This window comes from Syngnathus scovelli, chromosome 10, assembly GCF_024217435.2.
Source record: "Syngnathus scovelli strain Florida chromosome 10, RoL_Ssco_1.2, whole genome shotgun sequence".
Lineage (NCBI taxonomy): Eukaryota > Metazoa > Chordata > Actinopteri > Syngnathiformes > Syngnathidae > Syngnathus > Syngnathus scovelli.
This window is the reverse complement of record NC_090856.1, coordinates 11,761,250-11,783,892: the sequence shown is the minus strand read 5'-3', so window position 1 is coordinate 11,783,892 and position 22,643 is coordinate 11,761,250. Positions and strand designations below refer to the sequence as shown.

General features: G+C 49.9%; 1 protein-coding gene across 4 annotated transcripts; it reads right to left on the bottom strand.

Annotated features, from left to right (window-relative positions):
* Positions 1-147: 147 nt before the first annotated feature.
* On the bottom strand, positions 148-17,058 carry c10h19orf44 (chromosome 10 C19orf44 homolog). Of its 4 annotated transcripts, none has more exons than XM_049730299.2 (8): positions 16,502-16,849; positions 15,866-16,035; positions 15,515-15,761; positions 15,180-15,420; positions 15,020-15,099; positions 14,775-14,909; positions 14,213-14,620; positions 148-8,089 (listed from the first exon to the last, which is right to left on the bottom strand). In XM_049730299.2, exons 1-8 carry the CDS (start codon positions 16,604-16,606, stop codon positions 7,910-7,912), a joined length of 1,566 nt encoding a protein of 521 aa, XP_049586256.1. In that variant the 5' UTR covers positions 16,607-16,849; the 3' UTR covers positions 148-7,909. The 4 variants fall into 4 exon arrangements, with proteins under 4 accessions (XP_049586256.1, XP_049586237.1, XP_049586247.1 ...); XM_049730280.2 differs by lacking the exon at positions 148-8,089 and adding an exon at positions 8,451-9,326 and having other exon boundaries at positions 16,502-16,850; XM_049730290.2 differs by lacking the exon at positions 148-8,089 and adding an exon at positions 9,175-10,909 and having other exon boundaries at positions 16,502-17,058.
* Between the last annotated feature and the right edge of the window lie 5,585 nt (positions 17,059-22,643).

Below are 22,643 nucleotides of genomic sequence, written 5' to 3'. Positions count from 1 at the left end.
CGCAACTTGGCCATCAGGTGGCGCCGCCAACATTTGCTGCTACAACCAAGTCAACAACCATGTTGATAAAACTTTGATGCCACGTTGGTGTTTGTCAGGTTCAAAATCAGCAAAAGGATCAGCAGACAAAACCAGTGAGGCAGAATATTGAGTCTTTTCTCGCGAGGAGTGCATTCAGACTTACAGCAATCCGACTACACTAAAAATCTGTTTACACTCCTCACTCTTTTTATTTGGAATGCCCTACCCACAATGTGAGACTAGCCCCTGATAGGTGGGGGGAAGCGTGGGCTTTGTCTCATGAGAGAAGAAACGAGATTCTATGTGAAACAAGAAGTCGCAGACAAGACACCATGAGAAAAGAGTGCAAAGACAAAATGCCATGTGCAGACATCAACAAAATAGATTGAGCTATCAACAACTTTCTTGGATTCCCAGAGGTGTAGAAGGTCAGGAAGCTCCAGACAGCATCGTTTGACTTGTTGTGGATTGGTGGACGTCTGCAAAGCGAAACAGGAAGCATTCTGTGCAATAATTTTATTAATAATTTCTCATTAGGGAACGCATGATAACATATATATACAATTTATCTAACAATTCCCCCCTGTAGGCGGCTCGGTGGCGCACTGGGTAGCACGTCCGCCTCACAGTTAGGAGGGTGCGGGTTCGATTCCATCTCCGGCCCTCCCTGTGCGGAGTTTGCATGTTCTCCCCGAGCCCGCGTGGGTTTTCTCCGGGCACTCCGGTTTCCTCCCACATCCCAAAAACATGCTTGGTAGGCCGATTGATCACTCCAAATTGTCCCTAGGTGTGAGTGCGAGTGCGAATGGTTGTTTGTCTCTGTGTGCCCTGCGATTGGCTGGCAACCGGTTCAGGGTGTCCCCCGCCTACTGCCCGATGACGGCTGGGATAGGCTCCAGCACACCCGCGACCCCCGTGGGGACTAAGCGAAAATGGATGGATGGATGGAATTCCCCCCTGTTTTATCATAAGTTCCCGGAGACCACTCATCACCCATATGGCCACTTCAAAAAGATTTTCAGCCAAGGGATCACATTTTGCAAGAACTAACTTACACTCGGGAGGAAACTGATTCGTAATCGGCAAAGCCAGGGTCAGGAAACAAACCGGACAGGTTTACCACAATAGATTCGCTGACCGGGTCGTCACTAGAGAAGGAACCCCCGTCGATCGAAAGGTCATCCCTTTGGAGCAACGGGAAAGTCTCAGCTGGTGGAGAGATAGCAGTTGTAATTAGCCTGTTAATTAGGGATCGAAGACAAGGGATGCAACAACATCCACACAAGGTCAAAATGGCAGAGAAAACGGCAATGGAGACCAGGGCAGAGGAAATCAGGGTGCGGTACTTTCCGAACACGTTCAACCAGTCGGTCCAAACCTCTGCGTTCACCCCACTGTGTTCCTTCATCTTCCCGTTCAAGGTCTGCAGGCCCTCAAGGGCCTGGGACAGGCTTCCGCCGGCTGCAGTATTTTTCGGAATAAACGTGCAACACTGCTCACCGAACATGGCGCAGACACCGCCCTCCTTTGAGAGTAGCATGTCAAGGGCCATTCAATTCCGGAAAGCCATGAGGGAAGTAGCGGCCAGTTGGGAGTGGACCGCCTCGGTCCAGTTTCCAAGCCTCTGCACGTTGTAATGGATGTAGTTAATCCATCCATCCATTTTCTGAACCGCTTAGTCCCCACGGGGGTCGCGGGCGTGCTGGAGCCTATCCCAGCCGTCATCGGGCAGTAGGCGGGGGACACCCTGAATTGGTTGCCAGCCAATCGCAGGGCACACAGAGACAGACAACCATTCGCACTCACACTCACACCTAGGGACAATTTGGAGTCTTGAATTGGCCTACCAAGCATGTTTTTGGAATGTGGGAGGAAACCGGAGTGCCCGGGGAAAACCCACGCGGGCCCGGGGAGAACATGCAAACTCCACACAGGGAGGGCCGGAGGTGGAATCGAACCCGCACCCTCCTAACTGTGAGGCGGACGTGCTACCCAGTGCGCCACCGAGCCGCCTTGTAGTTAATCCTGTCAACATTTTTGTTAAGAGTACACCACCAACACAGGGCGGATTCAAAACCAGCTGCTATCTGATTCACCAGCTTATAATCATCCGGTACTCCTCTAGGAACACCAATGGCAACTATGTAAGTTGGATTAGCTGCGCCCTGCCATTCGGCGTTTCGCTTCGTTCTCGGCCAGAATTCGGGCACTACGGACTTAGCAAAAGATGTTAGATCATAAGAGGACATTGGTATCAAATGAACAGTAAACAATAGGGTTACCAAAGCGCAAATTCCAGAGCTGTTTAAAGGCAACCTATCATAAAGTTTTTTACTATTACACCAAAACCAAATATCACTACGAGCAATGGGCAAAAAAGGGGCAGTGACATTGGTCATGGACCCACACCATGGAGTAGGTAGGGCGCCGAGCTTCTCACCGGTACCAGGTAATCCAATGCATGTAAAATTACCCTTAGCTACATCGGACGAAAAAAGGGGTTTAGATTTTGTCATAGAGGCAACAGGGTAAACCTTATCCCATTTAAAACAATCATGAGTGGGTGAAATGGATGAGTTTAACATTAGAACAACACCACACTTAGGAACTATATTTGCAGGTATGATTTTCAAAAGAGGTCTTGGACCCATACATGCAATGCAACTGGTGTTAGCCATCTTTGCGGCTTGCTCAGCCATAAGAAGCCAGTTGTTGGTTTGACCGCTTATTCCTGTGGAGGCTACAAAATAGCTGTCTACATCAGTGAGGAGCATACTTGTGATTTTTGCTCCTGCTGACAGGGTGTAATTATTTGTAACGGGACGGTCTGCGATCGACATTGTTTTGTTAATGCAAATAGCAATAGGAAAGTGAGGATCAATTCCAGAGGACCAAGCCCACAGTTGAAAACCCCAACAAGAAGTGTTAAACAAGGTGGCATTTGGAGGACGAATTTGACCATCAGGGAGTGTAAGAGTCAAAAGGAGGTTTGTGCCCTGATACTTCAAAGTTACTCGTTTAGCAAAGAACACAGCCTCTTCACTGGAACCAGAGGGCCAAAAATCTTGCGTTTGTGTGGTGACAAGGGTGCCCCAGTCAGTGCTAACCGGGTGACCAGTTAAATACCACCAATATCCGAGCCATTTATCCCCAGTAGTGTTGTGACCATTTCGAAAACCTTTCAAACTTTTCATAGGTAAAATAATAGAAGAAGATGTATTAGGAGCCACAGTGAACATTAATGAGTTACTGTAAGTCCAAGACAAAAGCCATGGCACGCAAGTTGGAACGCGGACGGTTTCTGGTGTACAAACAACATGATCAAAAGGATTTTGTGTTGCGCTTATGTCTAGCAATTTTTCCCCATGAGCCATATTGATTAGAATCAGCGTTGGTAGTTGCCTGAGAGAAGAATGTTCGAGGCTCATGGTACTCTATCCATACAAATAAAATAACCCCCGAAAAAAATATAACAATAACACAAACCAGCAAAAGCAACCAAAAGCGCACGGTAGACTTTGCGCAGGCTACAGCCCGATTAAAGCACTTTACGAATGACTCTCTAATGGTCATGTTTTGGATCTCCTCAGAGTCAACACCCTGAGCTTCGGGTTGGTGTCTTGGAAATTGGCTTCTGCTAGCTTTCGTGTCAACCCTGAGAGTGGCATGACTACACTGCGGCCCGCGAACAAATGAGTTTGACACCCCTGGCACAAGGGATAGCCTTCTCATTGATCAATCGCGTATCTTAAATCATGCTTTTCCTCCTTTGAAGCGACTATGTACTTCAAACCCAAACGACACCATTTTATAGGGAAAAAATTTGTTGAATTTATTCGTTTTCGACATAATACTGGTCGCAAATTTGCATGTAGAGCATTTTTTGTCATGCTGTCATGTGTCGTCCGGATCATTTCCTGTTTTATTGTGTGATTTCCTCTCGTTCCAGTCAGTGTGTCCTTCCCCTGTGCGTCCGGTCACGTGATCCCCTGATTCCAAGTGTGTGCACCTGCGTCAATGACCAACTGTCTTCACCTGTGTTCCCCTCCTGTGTCCATATAACCCGCGTCTTTCCCCGTATCCAGTGCCAGTGCGTCTTGCCTTGCTGAGAACACTAGCGATCACGAAACCCTTGAGTCCACGTAGAAAGCCTTGTTTGAACGTCTTTGCTCACCGATGTTAACTTGGTTACATCGCTATCTTGTTTTTGTATTTCCCTCGGTTCGAGGCGCTTTGATTTCTCCTTTTTCTCCCTCGGTTAGAGGCGCCTTAGTTTCCCCTTTTTTCCCTCCTCGTGAGGCGTTTTTTGTTCGACCATCAGTGGAGACAATAAACACTTTGTTGAACTTTGGAATCTCTGCATTCGAGTCCTCTCCCTGCTCTGCGCCTGACATTTTTGAGTTGTTGATCATAGACATCAGTTGAATACTCTTTCTGGTCTGTGTCTAAAGTCTTCAAACAACTCATCTTTTTGTTTAGTTCAGCCAATGTCTGTGTCAGAGGCCTCAGGTGGTGCGTGTTGGCGACAAAATCTCCGCCAGCATCACGCTGAGCACGGGGGCCCCCCAGGGCTGTGTGCTCAGTCCATTGCTCTTCACCCTGCTGACGCATGATTGCACTGCGACCTACAGCGACATCCGCATAGTGAAGTTTGCTGACGACACGACTCTGGTGGGTCTCATCACGAAGGGCGACGAGACTCGGTATAGGTCGGAAGTTGACCTTCTGACCACGTGGTGCAGGGACAACAACCTCCTGCTGAACGTCAACAAGACCAAGGAAATCGTTGTTGACTTCCGGAAGGGTCACACAAAACACCTGCCGCTGATCATCGATGGTGCTGTGGTGGAGAGGGTGAGCTGTGCCAAGTTCCTTGGGGGGCACATCAGTGAGGACCTCTCCTGGTCCGCAAACACCTCGTCACTGGCAAAGAAAGCTCAGCGCCGCCTGTACTTCCTGCGGAAGCTCAGGCGTGCATGTGCTCCTCAGGCAGTCCTGTCTACATTCTACCGTGGCACCGTTGAGAGCGTCCTCACCAGTAGTATCGCTGTCTGGGGTGGTAACTGCACTGAACGGAACTTGAAGGCCCTGCAGCGCATAGTGAATACGACTGGTAAGATTATTGGTGCTTCGCTCCCCTCCCTGAAGGACATTTACACTTCCCATCTCGCCCGCAAGGCAACCTCGATTGCGAGAGATGTGAGTCACCCGGCTCACTCTTTGTTTGACCTTCTGCCCTCTGGGAAGAGGTACAGGAGCCTGCGCTCCCGCACCACCAGACTCGCCAACAGCTTCTTTCACCAGGCTGTTAGGACCCTGAACTGGCTACCCCCTTCTTCGTAGCGTGCGGCACTGTTGCGCTATTTTCTGGAATGTCTGCTGTACGCGCATTTGCTCCTTTTTTGCTCCCCTTATTTATTTATTTATTTATTTATTTATTTATTTATTTATTTATTTATTGTGTTATTTATTCATTATTTATTCAGCACGCTGTTGTTATACTTGTTTACTTGTTTGTCTGTTGTAGGCCATGTCTTGTCACCGTGGGATAGGGGGGAACGAAATTTCGGTTTCTTTGTATGTCTTTGGCATGTGGAGAAATTGACAATAAAGCTGACTTTGACTTTGAATTTGCTCTACGTTGGAATTTTATTTTTATCCTGCCCAATAGTTGGTCAATTTGTATTTGTAATGGCACCCTGTTATATTCCAATGGACGGCCCTGGAGATCAAAAGGACTCCAGGTGCCTTTAACGCTTGCCCAATGTTTGGTTAAGGATGCCATGAAAACCTGTTGTACTTCATCACCTCTCAAATTATAGGAAGCAATGAGTTGTTTAATTTGGGGTACAAAGACGGAAACGATGGTTGCCGTGCCACAACATCTGTCTTTGTAATTTGATCATTTTTCCCATCTTCATTCATCACATTCTCAGCTGCGGTTCTTAAGCGAGCTCGCGCTGACACTGTGTCACCATCTTCCTGTCTGTGCAACAGCAAGTTCTTTTTTATCTTTTCTTCGTCTTCCTCATCTTTCAATTTTCCTCTCATCTGGGAAAATGAGAATGTAATTTTGCTTTTTAATTTTTAATTTTAAGTCATGCAAAATTGCTATATCCTTACTGCACCGAGATAAACTGTTAAATATAACTTTAAAAATAAACAAACAAAAACAATCTATGCTCTTCAAAATGGGACCCAAATGTCAGATTACAAATCAAACCTCCTTTTAACCTATCTGCATCAAGAAAACATTTGCAATGCAGGGGATAAGAGAATAATAATAACACCATTGATTTCTAATCATTAACCTAATTTTATCCAGTTCTACAATGTATGTTTTCTCTTACTCTCACATTTTTATGAGGGTTGGGCACTCTACTCGTCGGACAAGTTTCTGCCCACAACCCTCATATTATTCTATAATTTCTAATTTTTACATTTAACAATGCAAATCTGATAAACCATTGTCTAGCACACCGTTTTCGTGCTCCAATTTAACGCAATTCCAACCTTTATAACGAACTGATACACAAAGACAAACATACACAGAAACAAACACACGGGCCCACAACATAGACATGACAATCTTCCCAGCTGATAACAAGGGTGGGGGGGAGCAACTGAAGTGCGGAGAGCCTCGCCACCGCCACGTCGCATAATGTAACCCCCCACCTCTGTCCAAAATACGCATTTGTCAAGATATTTTATATTTTCTGTGTCGACCCCTTCCATTAATTTCCAATCTTTGCATTTTAATTCATGTTGGGGTAGCGACTTTTGTTTGCTATTTGATTTTCCCAAGGTTTATTTTTCTAAATTTCGGAGTTGGCAATTCGAATGGCACCTACAGTGTCCTAAAGCCAATTGAATTCACAGGACAGTGGTAAAATATTCAACGAGTGGTAAGTCTCCTTTCCTCTGCTTCCACACAAAGCCACTGTTTACAATCCTGTGTGTTTTATATAAAGGAGAGCTCAAATGAGATCACTCTCAGTCAAACCATACACACACACACACAATGCGCACTCTTATCGTCTCACAGGCAAGCAGGGGAGTCCGCCCTCCCGTGGATTTTAACAAACTCTAAACTCTTCAACCTTCCTATTGTGTAAGAAAAACTTATTTTTGCCTTTTTCTTAGAGTTCATGGATAAAGAAGCCAAACCAGCTAAACAAGAGTTAAGAAAAAACACCACAGATGGCAGCAGATAGCTAACACATTAGGAAGGTTAATTAGGAGGCCCCACGACATCTCAGCGGAATTTAACTGCTCCAAATTACCTGTACTTCTTTAGAAAACAGAGGAGTCCGCCCTCCCATGGAATTTAACTGAGTTATAAGTCAGGGGACTCCATCATCCCAGCGGAATTTAACTGTTTCTAATTGCACTTGATAGGGTCTAGAATTGTCAAGGTTTTAAGTGACCTCGTCACTGCACTTTCATTACTTTTAACAGAATCAAGATTCGTACTCACAGTCTGCTGGGCCTTCTCCTCGGATGATCCCGTCAACCACTCCGGTGTCCAGCCGACTGATCGAGTCAGCCCCGTGAAAAGGGTTTCTCTATATGCCTTGGCCAAGGACTTGTCCTGCGTCGAAAAGTCGTCTGGAATCCCGAAATAGGTCTATTGAGATCCCGGAACGAGCCCCCAAAAATCTGTTAGGTTCAAAATCAGCAAAAGGATCAGCAGACAAAACCAGTGAGGCAGAATATTGAGTCTTTTCTCGCGAGGAGTGCATTCAGACTTACAGCAATCCGACTACACTAAAAATCTGTTTACACTCCTCACTCTTTTTATTTGGAATGCCCTACCCACAATGTGAGACTAGCCCCTGATAGGTGGGGGGAAGCGTGGGCTTTGTCTCATGAGAGAAGAAACGAGATTCTATGTGAAACAAGAAGTCGCGGACAAGACACCATGAGAAAAGAGTGCAAAGACAAAATGCCATGTGCAGACGTCAACAAAATAGATTGAGCTATCAACAACTTTCTTGGATTCCCAGAGGTGTAGAAGGTCAGGAAGCTCCAGACAGCATCGTTTGACTTGTTGTGGATTGGTGGACGTCTGCAAGGCGAAACAGCAAGCATTCTGTGCAATAATTTTATTAATAAGTACTCATTAGGGAACGCATGATAACATATATATACAATTTACCTAACAGTGTTGTTCAGGTGGACGGGAAGCTGGTCCCCCGGGACACAGGGAATCCCCATTACCCTTTCAGCGACCCCTACTGACAGCATGAGGCACGTGCTTTCATCGAGTTGCGCCTCAAACAAGACTTTTTTTTTTTTAAATAAACAGGTAAACAAATTCCGTGTCTGAGTCCTTGGCTAAATGTTTGATATTGGTAATGAATCGATTTTCCTTTTGGAAGCCGCTATCAGTCCATAAAATCTTCAAACGATCTGTAAGCGACATAAAGTCAAAGTCAAAGTCAGCTTTATTGTCAATTTCTCCACATGCCAAAGACACACAAAGAAACCGTTCCCCCCTATCCCACGGTGACAAGACATGGCCCACAATAGACAATCAAGTAAACAAGTAAACAACAATGTGCTGAATAAATAATGAATAAATAACACAACAATAAATAAATAAGAGGAGCAAAAAGGAGCAAGTGAGCGTACAGCAGACAGTCCCGAAAATAGCGCAACAGTGCCGCACGCTACGCAGAAGGGGGTAGCGAGTTCAGGGTCCTAACAGCCTGGAGAAAGAAGCTGTTGGCGAGTCTGGTGGTGCGGGAGCGCAGGCTCCTGTACCTCTTCCCAACCGTCAGGGTGCGCCGTCTGCTGTTCACTGACAGCCTGACTGACAGTTCACCAAGCGCCGCGATCCTGTCGCCTTGGATGTTGGAAGGCGGGATGTATACCGCGACTAGTAGAATCGCGGTAAATTCCCTCGGCAGGTAAAAAGGACGGCACTTGATGATCACAAACTCCGCAAGTGGCGAGCAGTGCTTACATACCACCACAGAGTCCCGGCACCATTCTTCTCGGATGTAGACGCATATTCCACCTCCTCGCGACTTTCCCCCTCGTACAATGGCACGGTCCGCCCGATAGCACGCTAGCTGCTCCAGATGCACGGCAGAGTCCGGAATGTTGTCAGTCAACCAGGTCTCGGTGAACACGAGCACACAGCAGGTCCGCACCGTCCAGTTCGTAGACCTCAGCAGGCGAACGTAATCCATTTTGTTGTCCAGCGATCGAACATTCGCCAGAAGAATGGACGGCACCGCCGGTCGGGCCGGGTTGGCCGCCAGCCTGGCCCGGACGCCTCCGCGCTTGCCCCTCTTCTTCTGGTTGTAAAACCCATCATTGAGAAAGCATGTTTTTAATCAAAAGCAATGACGCCAAACACCATGGCTGCAAAATAGCCAGTAACACTAAAGGCATCATGGCAGTGTCCCGGTCGGGAAGGGAAAGAGAAGACGATCTTCCGCTCGGAAATTGGACGTCCACAACGAGCAGTCACGTGTGTGCCTCGCTCACTCTGGCCGCCTTTGTTTGACCGATGAGCTGCGTGAGCAAATTTTAGATTAGATGTGAGAATATGAGGATGAGAGTTACATAGTGTGTCCAAGAGCGAAAGATGGTATGGGAGTGAAAGAGCTGAGTATCGATGAGTGAAGTTTAGAGCGGACATGGGCAAACTACGGCCCGCGGGCCACATCCGGCCCTCGGGGCCGTTTAATCCGGCCAGGCAAACCTGAATAAAATGCATTATTAAACATTTTCCCTGCAATTACTATGTTTCCCCAATAGATGGGGAAGCGCCCGCTCGTGCATTTACTCCCGGAAGCCGTGTCAGAAAGCTCGGTGCACACTCACAAGTGCGTGTACTTACTAAGTAGTACGGACCCGGCGCACTCCGCGCTCCATTTCCATCAGTGCCGAATTTCGAGTGTGGGCTGTGACGTCAGCATTCTCGTAATTCGCGCGCTGGGCTTTCAGTTAGTTTTACGCTAATGCCACCCACAAACCTTCCCCTGGAATCCTTCCATTAAAATGAGTGGCCAGAGCAAAAGAAAGGTGAACACTGAGTGCTGAGTGATTAAAAAAAGAGTGGACAATTTGGCTCAACCTATGTGTGTGAGCAGACGTGTGAGCCACGTGAACGTCAACAAAGCCCGTCACAGATCTAGATTAACGGACCAACACCTTGGCTCTATCCTAAGAATTACCACAACAAATTTTACTCCAGACCATGATGCACTAGCAAAAAAGAGAGACCATCAATTCTACTGATTTCTTTATTAGTTTATTTAGATGTACCTATACTTTCACTGATTCTTCAAGATGATTCATTTGGTCAGAATGTTTGATGTGATTTCGCCTCATTAGATAAACATATTTCATAAATCTGACCTGCAGGCGCTGAAGTGATGGAAACTATTATTCATAATAGCAGTGTCGTATTTAAAGAGAATCACTGATAGTAGTTTTTGGGTAAAATGTTTTTTAATGCAGTTAATAAATGCATTTGTTTTCAAAAAGCTTTTTTTTTATTATCCATGATTTACTACCTACGAAAAGTAAAAACCCCTCCGTGAGTCGTCACTTTACCGTGGTGGAGGGGTTTGCGTGTCCCAATGATCCTAGGAGCCATGTTGTCTGGGGCTTCATGCCCCTGGTAGGGTCACCCATGGCAAAAGGGTCCTAGGTGAGGGGCCAGACAAAGCACAGCTCAAAAAGCCCCTTATGACGAAAAACACTCAGATTTCCCTTCGCCCGGACGCGGGTCACGGGGGCCCCCTTCTGGAGCCAGGCCTGGAGGTGGGTCTCGAAGGCGAGCGTCTGGTGGCCGGGCCTTCGCCCATGGGGCCCAGCCGGGCACAGCCCGAAAAGGAAACGTGGGTCCCCCTTTCCATGGGCTCACCACCTGTGGGAGGGGCGAAAGGGGTCAGGTGCATTGTGAGCTGGGCGGCGGCCAAAGGCAGGGACCTTGGCGGTCCGATCCCCGGCTGCAGAAGCTGGCTCTTGGACATGGAATGTCACATCTCTGGCTGGAAAGGAGCCCGAGCTGGTGTGCAAGGCAGAAAAGTTTCGACTAGATATAGTCAGACTTGGATCCACACACAGTTTGGGTTCCGGTAGAGGCCCTCTCGAGAGGGGCTGGACTCACTTCTACTCTGGAGTTGCCCACGGTGAGAGGCGTCGAGCAGGTGTGGGTATACTTATTGCCCCCCAGCTGGGCGCCTGCACATTGGGGTTCACCGCCTCCCTCCGCCTTCAGGTGGGGGGACGGGTCCTGACTGTTGTTTGTGTCTATGCACCAAAAGGCAGCTCAGAGTACCCACCCTTCTTGGAGTCCCTAGAGTAAGTGCTGGAGAACGCTCCTTCTGGGGACTCTATTGTTCTACTGGGTGACTTCAATGCTCACGTGGGCAGTAACAGTGAGACCTGGAAGGGCGTGATTGGGAGGAACAGCCCCCCCGATCTGAACCCAAGCGGTGTTCTATTATTGGAATTCTGTGCTCGACATGGATTGTCAATAATGAACACCATGTTCGAGCATATGGGTGTCCATGTGTGCACTTGGCACCAGGACACCCTAGACCGCAGTTCGATGATCAACTTTGTAGTCGTGTCATCGGATTTGTGGCCGCATATTCTGGACACTCGGGTGAAGAGAGGGGCGGACCTGTCACCTGATCACCACCTGGTGGTGGGTTGGCTCCGATGATTGGGGAAGATGCCTGTCCGACCTGGCAGACCCAAACACTCTGAGTGTCTGCTGGTAACGTCTGGCAGAATCCCCTGTCAGGAAGAGCTTCAACTCCCACCTCTGGCAGAGCTTTTCCCACGTCCCGGGGGAGGCGGGGGACATTGAGTCCGAGTGGACCATGTTCCGCGCCTCCATTGTTGAGGCAACCGACCGGAGCTGTGGCCGTAAGGTCGTTGCTGCCTGTTGTGGCGGCAAACCCCGAACCCGCTGGTGGACGCCGGCGGTAAGGGATGCCGTCAAGCTGAAGATGGAGTCCTATCGGCCCGTTTTGGCCTGCGGGACTCCGGAGGCAGCTGACAAGTACCGGATGGCCAAGCGGAACACGGCTTCGGCGGTTGCTGAGGCAAAAACCCGGGCGTAGGAGGAGTTTGGCGAGGCCATGGAGAATGACTTCCGGACAGCTTCGAGGAAATTCTGGTCTACCATCCGGCGTCTTAGGAGGAGGAAGCAGTGCACCGTCAACACTGTTTACAATGGAGATGGCGTGCTGCTGACCTCGATTCGGGACGTCATGAGTCGGTGGGGAGAATACTTTGAAGACCTCCTCAATTCCACCGACACGCCTTCTATTGTGGAAGCAGGGCCTGAAGACTCTGAGGAGGACTCTCCAATCTCTGGCGTCAAAGTCACTGAGTAATAGTTAAAAAACTCCTCGGTGGCAAGGCCCCGGGGGTGGATGAGATCCGCCCGGAGTTCTTAAAGGCTCTGGATGTTGTGGGGCTGTCATGGCTGACACGCCTCTACAACACTGCGTGGACATCGGGGATGGTGCCTCTGGATTGGCAGACTGGGGTGGTGGTCCCCCTTTTTAAGAAGGGGGACCGGAGGGTGTGTTCCAATTACAGGGCAATCACTCCTCAGCCTCCCTGGTAAGGTCTATTCAGGGGTGCTTCAGGAGGAGCAGTGTGGCTTTCGTCGTGGCCGTGGAACAGTGGACCAGCTTTACACCTTCGGCAGGATCCTCGAGGGGGCATGGGAGTTCGCCCAACCAGTCCACATGTGTTTTATGGACTTGGAGAAGGCGTTCGACCGTGTCCCTCGGGAGGTTCTGTGGAGGGTGCGTCGGTAGTACGGGGTGCCGAGCCAACTGATAAGGGCGGTTCAGTCCCTGTATCACCGATGCCAGAGTTTGGTCCGCATTTCCAGCAGTAAGTCGGATTCGTTCCCAGTGAGGGTTGGACTCCACCAAGGCTGCCCTTTGTCACCGATTCTGTTCATAATTTTTATGGACAGAATTTATAGGCGCAGCCGAGGCGTCGAGGGTGTCCGGTTTGGGCATTGCGTCTCTGCTTTTTGCAGACGACGTGGTGCTGCTGGCTTCTTCAAGCCGTGATCTCCAGCTCTCACTGGAGCAGTTCGCAGCCGAGTGTGAAGCGGTCGGGATGAGGGTCAGCACCTCCAAATCCGAGTCCATGGTCCTCGGTCGGAAAAGGGTGGAATGCCCTCTCCGGATCGGGGATGGGATCCTGCCCCAAGTGGAGGAGTTCAAGTATCTTGGGGTCTTGTTCACGGGTGAGGGGAGGATGGAGCGCGAGATCAACAGGCGGATCGGTGCAGCGTCGGCAGTAATGCGGACTCTGTACCGGTCCGTCATGGTAAAGAGAGAGCTGAGCCAAAAGGCAAAGCTCTCAATTTACCGGTCGATTTACGCTCCTACCCTCACCTATGGTCACGAGCTATGGGTCATGACCGAAAGAACGAGATCCCGGATACAAGCGGCAGAAATGAGTTTCTTCCACAGGATGTCCGGGCTCTCCCTTAGAGATAGGGTGAGAAGCTCGGTCATCCGGGAGAGGCTCAGAGTTGAGTCGCTGCTCTTCCACGTTGAGAGGAACCAGATGAGGTGGCTCGGGCATCTCATCAGGATGCCTCCTGGACGCCTCCCTGGCGAGGTGTTCCGGGCATGTCCCACCGGTAGGAGACCCCGTGGACGCGCTGGAGAGACTATGTCTCTCAGCTGGCCTGGGAACGCCTTGGGATCCCCCGGGATGAGCTGGACGAAGTGGCTGGGGAGAGGGAAGTCTGGGAGTCCCTCCTAAAGCTGCTGCCCCCGCGACCCGACCCCGGATAAGCGGAAGAAGATGGATGGATGGATGGATGGATGGATGGATGGATGGATGGATGGATGGATGGATGGATGGATGGATGGATGGATGGATGGATGGATGGATGGATGGATGGATGGATGGATGGATGGATGGATGGATGGATGGATGGATGGATGGATGGATGGATGGATGGATGGATAAAAGTAAAAACCCTAACCCCCCGGTCAAAATTTAGAATCCAATTCAGCCCGCAAGTCAAAAGATTTGCCCTCCCCTGGTTTATAGAGTGACTGAGATTGCATACGGTGTGTGTGAAAGGGACAATGAGTGTGAAGGTGTGTGAGCAAGTAAGATTGTGTGCTGCGGGAGGCCGGGTGTGCGTGCATGTGCGCCACAGCGTGTGCCTCACCTCCATGGTTTGGTGCAGCGTGGCGTAGGCGTAAGTGGGCGGGCCCAGGCTGGCAATGATGTCGTCACGTTTCCTGCGGCTGCTTCTCGCCAAGCGGCGTGTGACGGCCAACCGCCGCCGCAGCAGGTCGTTCAGCGCCAAGGAGGGCACGTGTGGCGCCGACCAGACGTCGGTGTCGGTCTGCACCGCCACGTCTTTAAAACGCTCGCCAGGCGATGGTGAGGAGGAAGGGAGGGACTCGTGGCCAAAAGATCCGGCGTGTGACGCGGGAGTGCCGGACGCCGACAAGATCGTCCGGGACGGACAGGTCGTGTCCCAGTCTTTCGTACTGGCCTTGGATGAATAATGCTTGCGCGTCGCTGCCGACCCGACAGCTTCTGATACCTCATCATCGTGGTGCTCCGACACCTGAGTGAGAGAGGAAGTGTGCTTGTGTCATTGAGGTTCACTGCCAGACGCTGGCTGAGACAAGTGTGTGCCAAACGTAAATGCTCAAATGTGAGCGAGGGATTTCGTGTGTGACTTGTGGAGAACACAGAGGGATGAACGAGTGAGCACGCACAGGCATGCTTGCGTGTGCGTACACAATACGTCCGCTGCTGCCTTGGTGACCCGTTTCTGTCCGTTTGGTGCTTTCGAAGTCACTTTCGTAGTCGACCATTTGGACTGAGTCTCCGTCACCTCGCTCGTCTGGCACCTGTGCACAAGTGAGCACACGTGACGAGGTTGCAACACGGTGGCGGTGCCAAACCTATTTAGGGTCCTTCCTCGTCAGAACGTTTGCGAGATTGAAATGAACAAAAAAACCTGCATTTGTCCTTCTGATGTGTTTCCAAAGTGGGCGGAGCCAACATTTTCCAAGGTCTTCATGTCCACATCAAGGTCCGCTGCGAGAAAACACTCCGACAAGTCTGCTTTGCTGCATATCAACGGTGTGCATGCATGAGCGCGTGGGCGCGCTGCTCACATTGCGAGGGCGCTCGGCTGGACTCGGCGGCGGCGTCACATCCGAGCGGGAAAAGTTCTTCCAGCGAGAGAATCTCCTCCGGGGCTGACCCGGACAAATCAGAGGAGGGTGCCGGTGGCCCGGAGAAGCGGCACCCCGAGGGGACGAGGCGGACCTCAGCTCGGGGGCTCAAGGAGCGACCGTCTCTGCAGGGGAGGTGGGCCGGAGGGGAGGCCAACCTCAGACTTTTTTGGCTGAGCATCTGGGAGGGGGAAAAAACAGTCATTTGCTGTTAATTTGGGTGGCTTGCAGAAAATTGTTCGAGGATAAAGACCCGCTCAAGTGCGCTCTCCCACCGGATCCAGGGCCTCCTCTTCATCGCTGTCCATGCTTTGGCTCCACGAGAACTGGGAGCTGTAACCTGCCTGAGGAGACCCGGTCATCGAGGGTGTCGTACCCCGACCGCTTCGCCGCGATGGGGGGGGCCCTGAGGCCGAGCCCGGGATCGGGGTACGAGATTCCGCTTCTCGCTGACGGCCGAGGATGCGACCCTCTTTCTGAGACAGCTTCTTCAGGGCTGATGCCTGCGAGGATGGCTGCCGTCTGAGCAACAGGAAGGACGAAGAAGGGAACGTTAAAATCGGACAAAAATCCAAGCAAAACACAAAAAGTCTGAAAAAGAGTAGGAGGAAAGATTTAAAACACACTTGTCCTCATGCGGGATCGGAGGTGGCTTCTTCAGGAAGCGTCCTCCTCCGGCTTTGGACGGTGAGTGAGACGCGGCAGCGGCACCTCGTCCTTCCCTAGACGAGTTGAGCAGGGACACGTCCCACGACACGTCACTGCCGCTTGAGGAAGACACTCGGCTTTTGGTGTCCTGCCGATGAGATCGCGACGCACACTTGATTTGAGAATAAATTCAAAGCCCAATAGAAAGCAGAGGGATTCAAGGTCAAATCATCTTCAATCACGCCTCAATGAGGAGATTGCAAAACCTCTCACGCAAACATTTCAAACCCTCATTTGAAAGTCTAGTACTAGTTTGAAACCCTCATGTCTAAATAACTTGGGGCTCCAACCTTCGTTTGACACGCTAACCCGCAAATTAAATCCTGATTTGAAAGCCTAACTTTTTAAAATTGGGCTTCAAAACCTGAAATTGAAATCCTAAACTTATATTACAAGCTAATGTCAAACCTTAACGCTGACCTTTAACACGATGCCTTGTTTCTAACCGCAACCTTGCATTGCAAATGCAACGCGCTGCCCCAGTTTGAAACCTTCACCTTGCCTTAAACCTATCTTGAGCCAAGACCTGGATGGCGATTGACGCGCGTACTGACCGCATCGGCTGCTCGGTTGTGGCTGTGCTGGGTTTTGTTGCTCTTGGCGGCCAGCAGCGCCCGAGCCCGCTTGAGAGCGTCACTTGTGCCGCCTCGCCGCCACATCTCGGTCCGCCCGCGGCTGAGCGGAAGCTAACTGCTTGATCTTGTCACTTATTGTGAAGAGCCTGCCATCGAACATAGAGGAGCACGCTAAACGCGTCGGTCGTTTATCCTTTTCACAGCCACTGTGAGACACTTTAAATCGTTTTCTTAGTAAATGAAAAGAGCGAGAGTGTTCGCGTCCTTCGTCGCCATGGAGGTTTTCTTCTTCGTCTCCAACAAGACGCGTTGTTGTTTTTTGTCGGTTCTGTTTACACTTTATCGTCACCGTCTGATCGGGAGGGCGAATTGCACGATGGCTCATCGGAAAAAATACTTTGAAAAAGTTGAAACCATTTGGTACCTCTGCTTTGAAACCCCCGTCTGTATCCTTCAACTCTGGATTTATAACCATAACACTCGATTGAAACGCTTATTTAAAACCCTAACCATATTTTCAAACCCTAATTATGATCACTACATTTAAAACTTTTCCCTGTCTTGAAAGCAATTTGCGCGGTCTTGGGCGTCAATGTGGCGCGCGTGGCTTTTGAATGAATAAATGCATGCTGTCATGACATGTTGCTGCTATTCTAATCCTGCGTAATCCCGGCCCCATCAAAACGGGGCCGGGGGAATATTGGCAAAAAAAGCGGGATTAGCAAACGGGGGTATGCGTGCAATCGAAAATAAATAAATTATACAATACAATACAGGCCATTTACATCTTTAATCATACAGTGCTTTTGCAACAGCTGTTGCCCCAACAAAGCACTTCACAGAACATAGAACATGCAGAAATCCACAACGCCCGTGTCATGTGTCACACATACTGTCTGTAGGCGTAACATTCATGAGCACACAGACATGTATCAAGATAAATCAATCCACCTCCTCTCGGGGGAAAAGGCCTCATTCATTATACAGTAATTCCTCGCTACAATCCGCTTCGTGTATCGCGGTTTCACTACATCGCGGATTTTTTCCAAATTAATAAAACATTTAAAAGTCAAAATAAAACTTCAAAATTGAGGAATTATGGCACGAAACTTGCCCACACGCCAGCAGAAGGCAAGGAGTGCCCACACAATTGCAGTGCTTACGCTTGTACCATAATATATATATATTTTTTATAATACATAATATGAGTTCTAAAAACATATCTACAGTGTTGAACCGTGTTATAGAAAAATGGTTATAATAAAAGAGCTCTAAAAACATTAAAAAGTCAAAGTCAAAGTCAGCTTTATTGTCAATTTCTCCACATCCTGTTTTACGTCCGTGTACATATGTCGGTTAAAGTGGTACAAGAGTCATTGACGATGTAAGTGGGTCTCCTAACAAGAGAAATGAACAATCACGTGTCTAACCTTTTGGGCAATGTAGTATTGCTCCAAATGTTCGTTTACATTTCTTTAGATGTGCGTTTTCGCGTCGATCGCGAATTAGCATCTTTCCACTAACTCGTTATACATATAGACAGTAATCTGTATATACATATACAGATTACAGTCAAACCTCGGTTTTCGACCACAATCCATTCTAGAAGGCGGTTCGAGAAGCGGATCGGTCGAATTCCAAATCTATTTTTCCCATTACTAATAATGGAAAAAAAATTTAATACGTTCCAAGACTAAAAAAAACCACGCCTTTTTTAAGCATTTTTTTCATTTGTGCATTTTTGTCCGATCGTGCAACTGCAGCGCACCGCCGAACGCGCAACCGTAGCGCGTCGCATTATTGTGACAGAGCCGTCGCTGAAATTTAGAAAATATTTTTTAAGTCCTGATGTACTTTCCAAAATTTAAGTGGACCTAAGTGCGCAGGGAGCTTAATCTTTCCAATATGGCGGCACGCTCAGATGCTGCGGCTCACGGCTCTCCCCTTCAGTGTTTGTTTTTGCGTTTTCTATGTGTCTATTTGTGGACTTTTTGTATTTTTGCTTTGGCGGCACACCACTACAGCCGACAGGACCTCGTAGACATCGGCTATCGACATAAGACCGCAGTCTCGAGGGAATTTCAATACAGCAAAAAAAAAACATCCCGGACGAACTAGCAAGACCGCCGGACTCTCCATGGATTGTTGTCGGGACTGGAAAGCGCCGCAGGCGGAGGAGGGAGAGGAAGCAGAAACGAGGCCGCAGGTCCGGCCTCCTGCTAAGGCTAAAGAACCAACTGCACAAGCCACCCCTCCCGAGCCTGTATCTCACCAACGTGAGATCCCTCACCCACAAGATGGAAGATCTGGAACTACAGCTTGCGGGAAATCATTATGTTCGTGACTGCTGCGCCCTCATTATCACGGAGACCTGGCTGAATCTGAAGATCCCCGATGCTAGCGTGCAACTAGCAGGTCATTCGCTACACCGCTGGGATCGGACTGTGGACTCCCGCAAAAAAAAAGAGGTGGGGGGCCCTTTTTTCTACAGAGAGAGGTAACGGTGGTGATCATCACCGCTGTTTACATCCCGCCAAATGCTAACGCTAGCGCGGCGCTCTCTCTCCTGCTGAACAGCAGAGGGCCCACCCCGATGGTGTTCATATAATAGCAGGAGACTTCGATAGGAACAATCTGAAGACTGTACTCCCACAGTTTCACCAGCACGTTAAGTGCCCAACAAGAGGGGAAAGTACTTTGGACCACGTGTACTCCAACGTCAAGCATGGGTACAGAGCCATGCCCCTCCCCCACCTCGGACAGTCAGACCATCTCTCCTTGCTACTCATCCCCACATACACTCCTCTCAGATGTAGATCCAGGCCCACCATAAGGACTGTAACAACTTGGCCTGGGAATGCACTCAGTCAACTCCAGGACTGCCTTCAAAACACGGACTGGGACCTATTTCACCACCAAGACCTGGCCATGTTCACGGAGTCAGTCCTGCACTACATCAAATTCTGCATGGGAACCGTATGTGTGAACAAAACCATTCGGGTCTTTCCCTACCAGAAACCCTGGATGATCAGCCAGGTCCGCTCACTCCTCAGGGCCCATGATTCTGCCTTCAGGTCAGGCGACAGAGTCCTTTACAGCTCAACTCGGGCTGACCTGAAGAAAGGGATTAAAAAAGCCAAAGCAGAGTATATGAGGAAGATGGAGTCCCACCTCGCCAGCAACAGACCACGAGAGGTGTGGCAGGGCATCCAGACCATCACCAACTTCAGGGGCTGTGAGGTGACGTCAGACCCAAGTGAGTCGCTGGCAGAGGAGCTCAACTTCTTCTTTGCCCGCTTTGAATCACCACAGCCTCACTCACCTGTTGTAGTCTTCCCCCACCCCCATCCACACCAGATCCCAGCACCCCTCCACTCACTGTAAAGGAGCAGGGGGTGAGGCGTGTGCTCCAGGCAGTGAACCCCAGGAAAGCTCCTGGTCCAGATGGAGTACCTGGCAAAGTGCTCAGAGCCTGCGCCCACCAACTGTCCCCGATTTTCTGCAGGATCTTTAACCTCTCGCTCCTACCTGCCTGAAGTCAGCCACAATCATCCCCATACCAAAAAATTCACCCCCCAACCAGCCTCAACGACTACCGCCCTGTTGCCCTCATCCCTTTAATAATGAAGTGCTTCAAGAGGCTGGTTCTCCAACACATCAAGGACTGCCTCCCCCACACACTCGACCCCATCAGTTCACATACCGGGCAAACAGATCCACGGAGGACGCCATCACCGTAGCTCTGCATGCTGTGTTGAGACACCTGGAACAGCAGCAGAGCTATGCGAGAATGCTCTTTGTGGACTACAGCTCGGCTTTCAATACAATCATCCCAAACGTTCTGGTCACAAAGCTGGACACTCAGGGCCTCCCCCCCTCTCACTTGCACCTGGATCAAAGACCAACAGGCCCCAGACTGTGAGACTTGGCCCCCACCTTTCCTCTACACGCACACTGAGCACTGGTTCACCACAAGGCTGCGTGCTGAGCCCTCTCCTCTACTGTCTTTATACCCATGACTGCAATCCGGCCCACGGCAACAACATGATTGTAAAATTTGCTGATGACACCACATGGTCAGGCTGATCTCGAATAGTGACGAGATAGCCTATCGGGAGGAGGTCCAGAAGCTCAGGAACTGGTGCTCTGCAAATAACCTAGTTCTGAACACCAAGAAAACAAAGGAGATCATCGTGGACTTCAGAAGGAAAAAAAAGAGATCCCCCTCCCCTACGCATCAACAGCGAGATTGTGGAGAGGGTCCACAACATCAGATTCCTGGGAGTCCAGATCTCTGATGACCTCTCCTGGACACGCAACACCTCAGCTGTCATCAAGAAGGCTCAGCAGCGTCTACACTTCTTAAGAGTCCTCAGGAAGAGCAGTATGGATCGGAAGCTTCTGCTCGTCTTCTACCATTCCTCCATTGAGAGCCTGCTGACGTACTGCCTCACCACCTGGTACGGGAGCTGCACTGCTGCAGATAGAGGGTGGCTACAGAGGACAGTCAAAGCAGCGCAAAGGATCATCGGCTGCCCTGCCTGACGGACATATACAACACCCGGTGCGTCAGCAGAGCTCACAACATCATCAAAGACAACACACATCCCGCCTCCCAGCTGTTTGAACTGCTTCCTTCTGGGAGGCGCTACAGAGGCATTCGAACAAGGACTACCAGACTGAAAAACAGTTTCTTCCCAAGAGCCATCACCGCTCTGCACTCTGAGAGAAAACAACACCAACTATAATACAACACCCATACCCCTTTAAAAGCCACGTGCAATAACTATTTATTTACTTTCTGTACAAACCTCATTCACGTTAATACATATACCCACATTGAACATACTGTAAATAAATAACTGTAAATAACCTTCATTCTTAGACTAATAGCTATACTGTAAATAAGATCTTTCACTTTTATTCTCAGACTTCCTTTTATACTTTTTTAAATTTTGTAATGTTTGCACTAGGAAGGGACCAGCTCTCCAAATTTTGTTGTGCAACTAAGTTGTAAAATGACAATAAAGGGCATTCTATTCTATTCTATTTTGTCCGATCGCGCAACTCCAGCGCACCGCCGAACGCGCAACCGTAGCGCGTCGCCACCCGCGCAACTGCACCGCGCTGGTCGCATTATTGTGACAGAGCCGTCGCTGAAATTTAGAAAATGTTTTTAAAGTCCTGATGTGCTTTCCAAAATTTAAGTGGACCTCTGTGCGCAGGAAGCTTAATTTTGTCACGTCTCGTCCCCAACTGCTCCATTATGTGCCTGTTGTCTTGGTTTCTGTCTGTGTGCCCGCCCCTCCCCTCCTGTGTGCCCATGATCAGTGTGATTGTTCCCACCGGCCTCTCGTTACCTGTCGTGTATAAAAGTCCTGTCTGCCCCTCTCTCCCTGTCGGATCATTGGTTTTGGTTTTGGTATTGGTTGCTGCTGGTTTTGGTTGCTGTCGTGTCGTCTTCATGTCCTTTTGGTTCCTGTCGGTTTCAAGTACGTTTTGGTTGCGAAGTCATGTTGTTTTGTTAAGTCATGTCAGTTTACCGAGTCTGTATTTTGAGTTGCTTCAATAAACCCTGGTCCAAGCTGCACTTGGTCGTCCTGCTCCATGCCCCACCCGACCGTGACAGAATGATCCGACCACCAAAACGACCAGCGCTTGGACCACCCTTCACCACCAGCTCCCGCTGCGACGCCCGATCCACATCTGAGCATGTTCCAGCGCCACGGGCTTGCAGCCGCCATCGGATCTTGCTCCAGCGACGCCGGACTCACGGCCGCCATCGGAATTCCCCCCCGGCGCCATCAGCTCCGCGGCCGCCATCGGAGTTCCTCCCGGCACCATCGCCTCCGCGACCGTCATCAGACTTTGTTCCGGCGAAGCTGGACCCGCGGCCGCCATCGGGGTGCTTCTGGCGCCAGCGGCTTTGCGGCCGCGATCGGACTCTGGTGCCGCGACGCCGGACCCACGGCCGCCGTTGGAGTGCCTCCCGGCGTCATCAGACTCACGGCCGCCATCGGGCTCCACCCCAGCGTCCCAGGACCCGCGAACGTCGCCAGACATCCAAGCCAGCTGCGTCGGACCCGCGATCATCCCTGGCTCCACTCCCACTGCTGCGGCG

Bases quoted from the DNA above. Each gene is read 5' to 3' on its own strand.
- c10h19orf44 (XM_049730280.2), bottom strand. From the start codon at position 16,606: ATGTGGCGGCGAGGCGGCACAAGTGACGCTCTCAAGCGGGCTCGGGCG. The intron at 14,621-14,774 runs GTGCGTGCTCAC...TCTCTCACTCAG, and splicing joins ACGCACACGCAAGCATGCCT to GTGTCGGAGCACCACGATGA. The intron at 9,327-14,212 runs GTGAGGCACACG...TTTTACAACCAG, and splicing joins CGCTGCACCAAACCATGGAG to AAGAAGAGGGGCAAGCGCGG.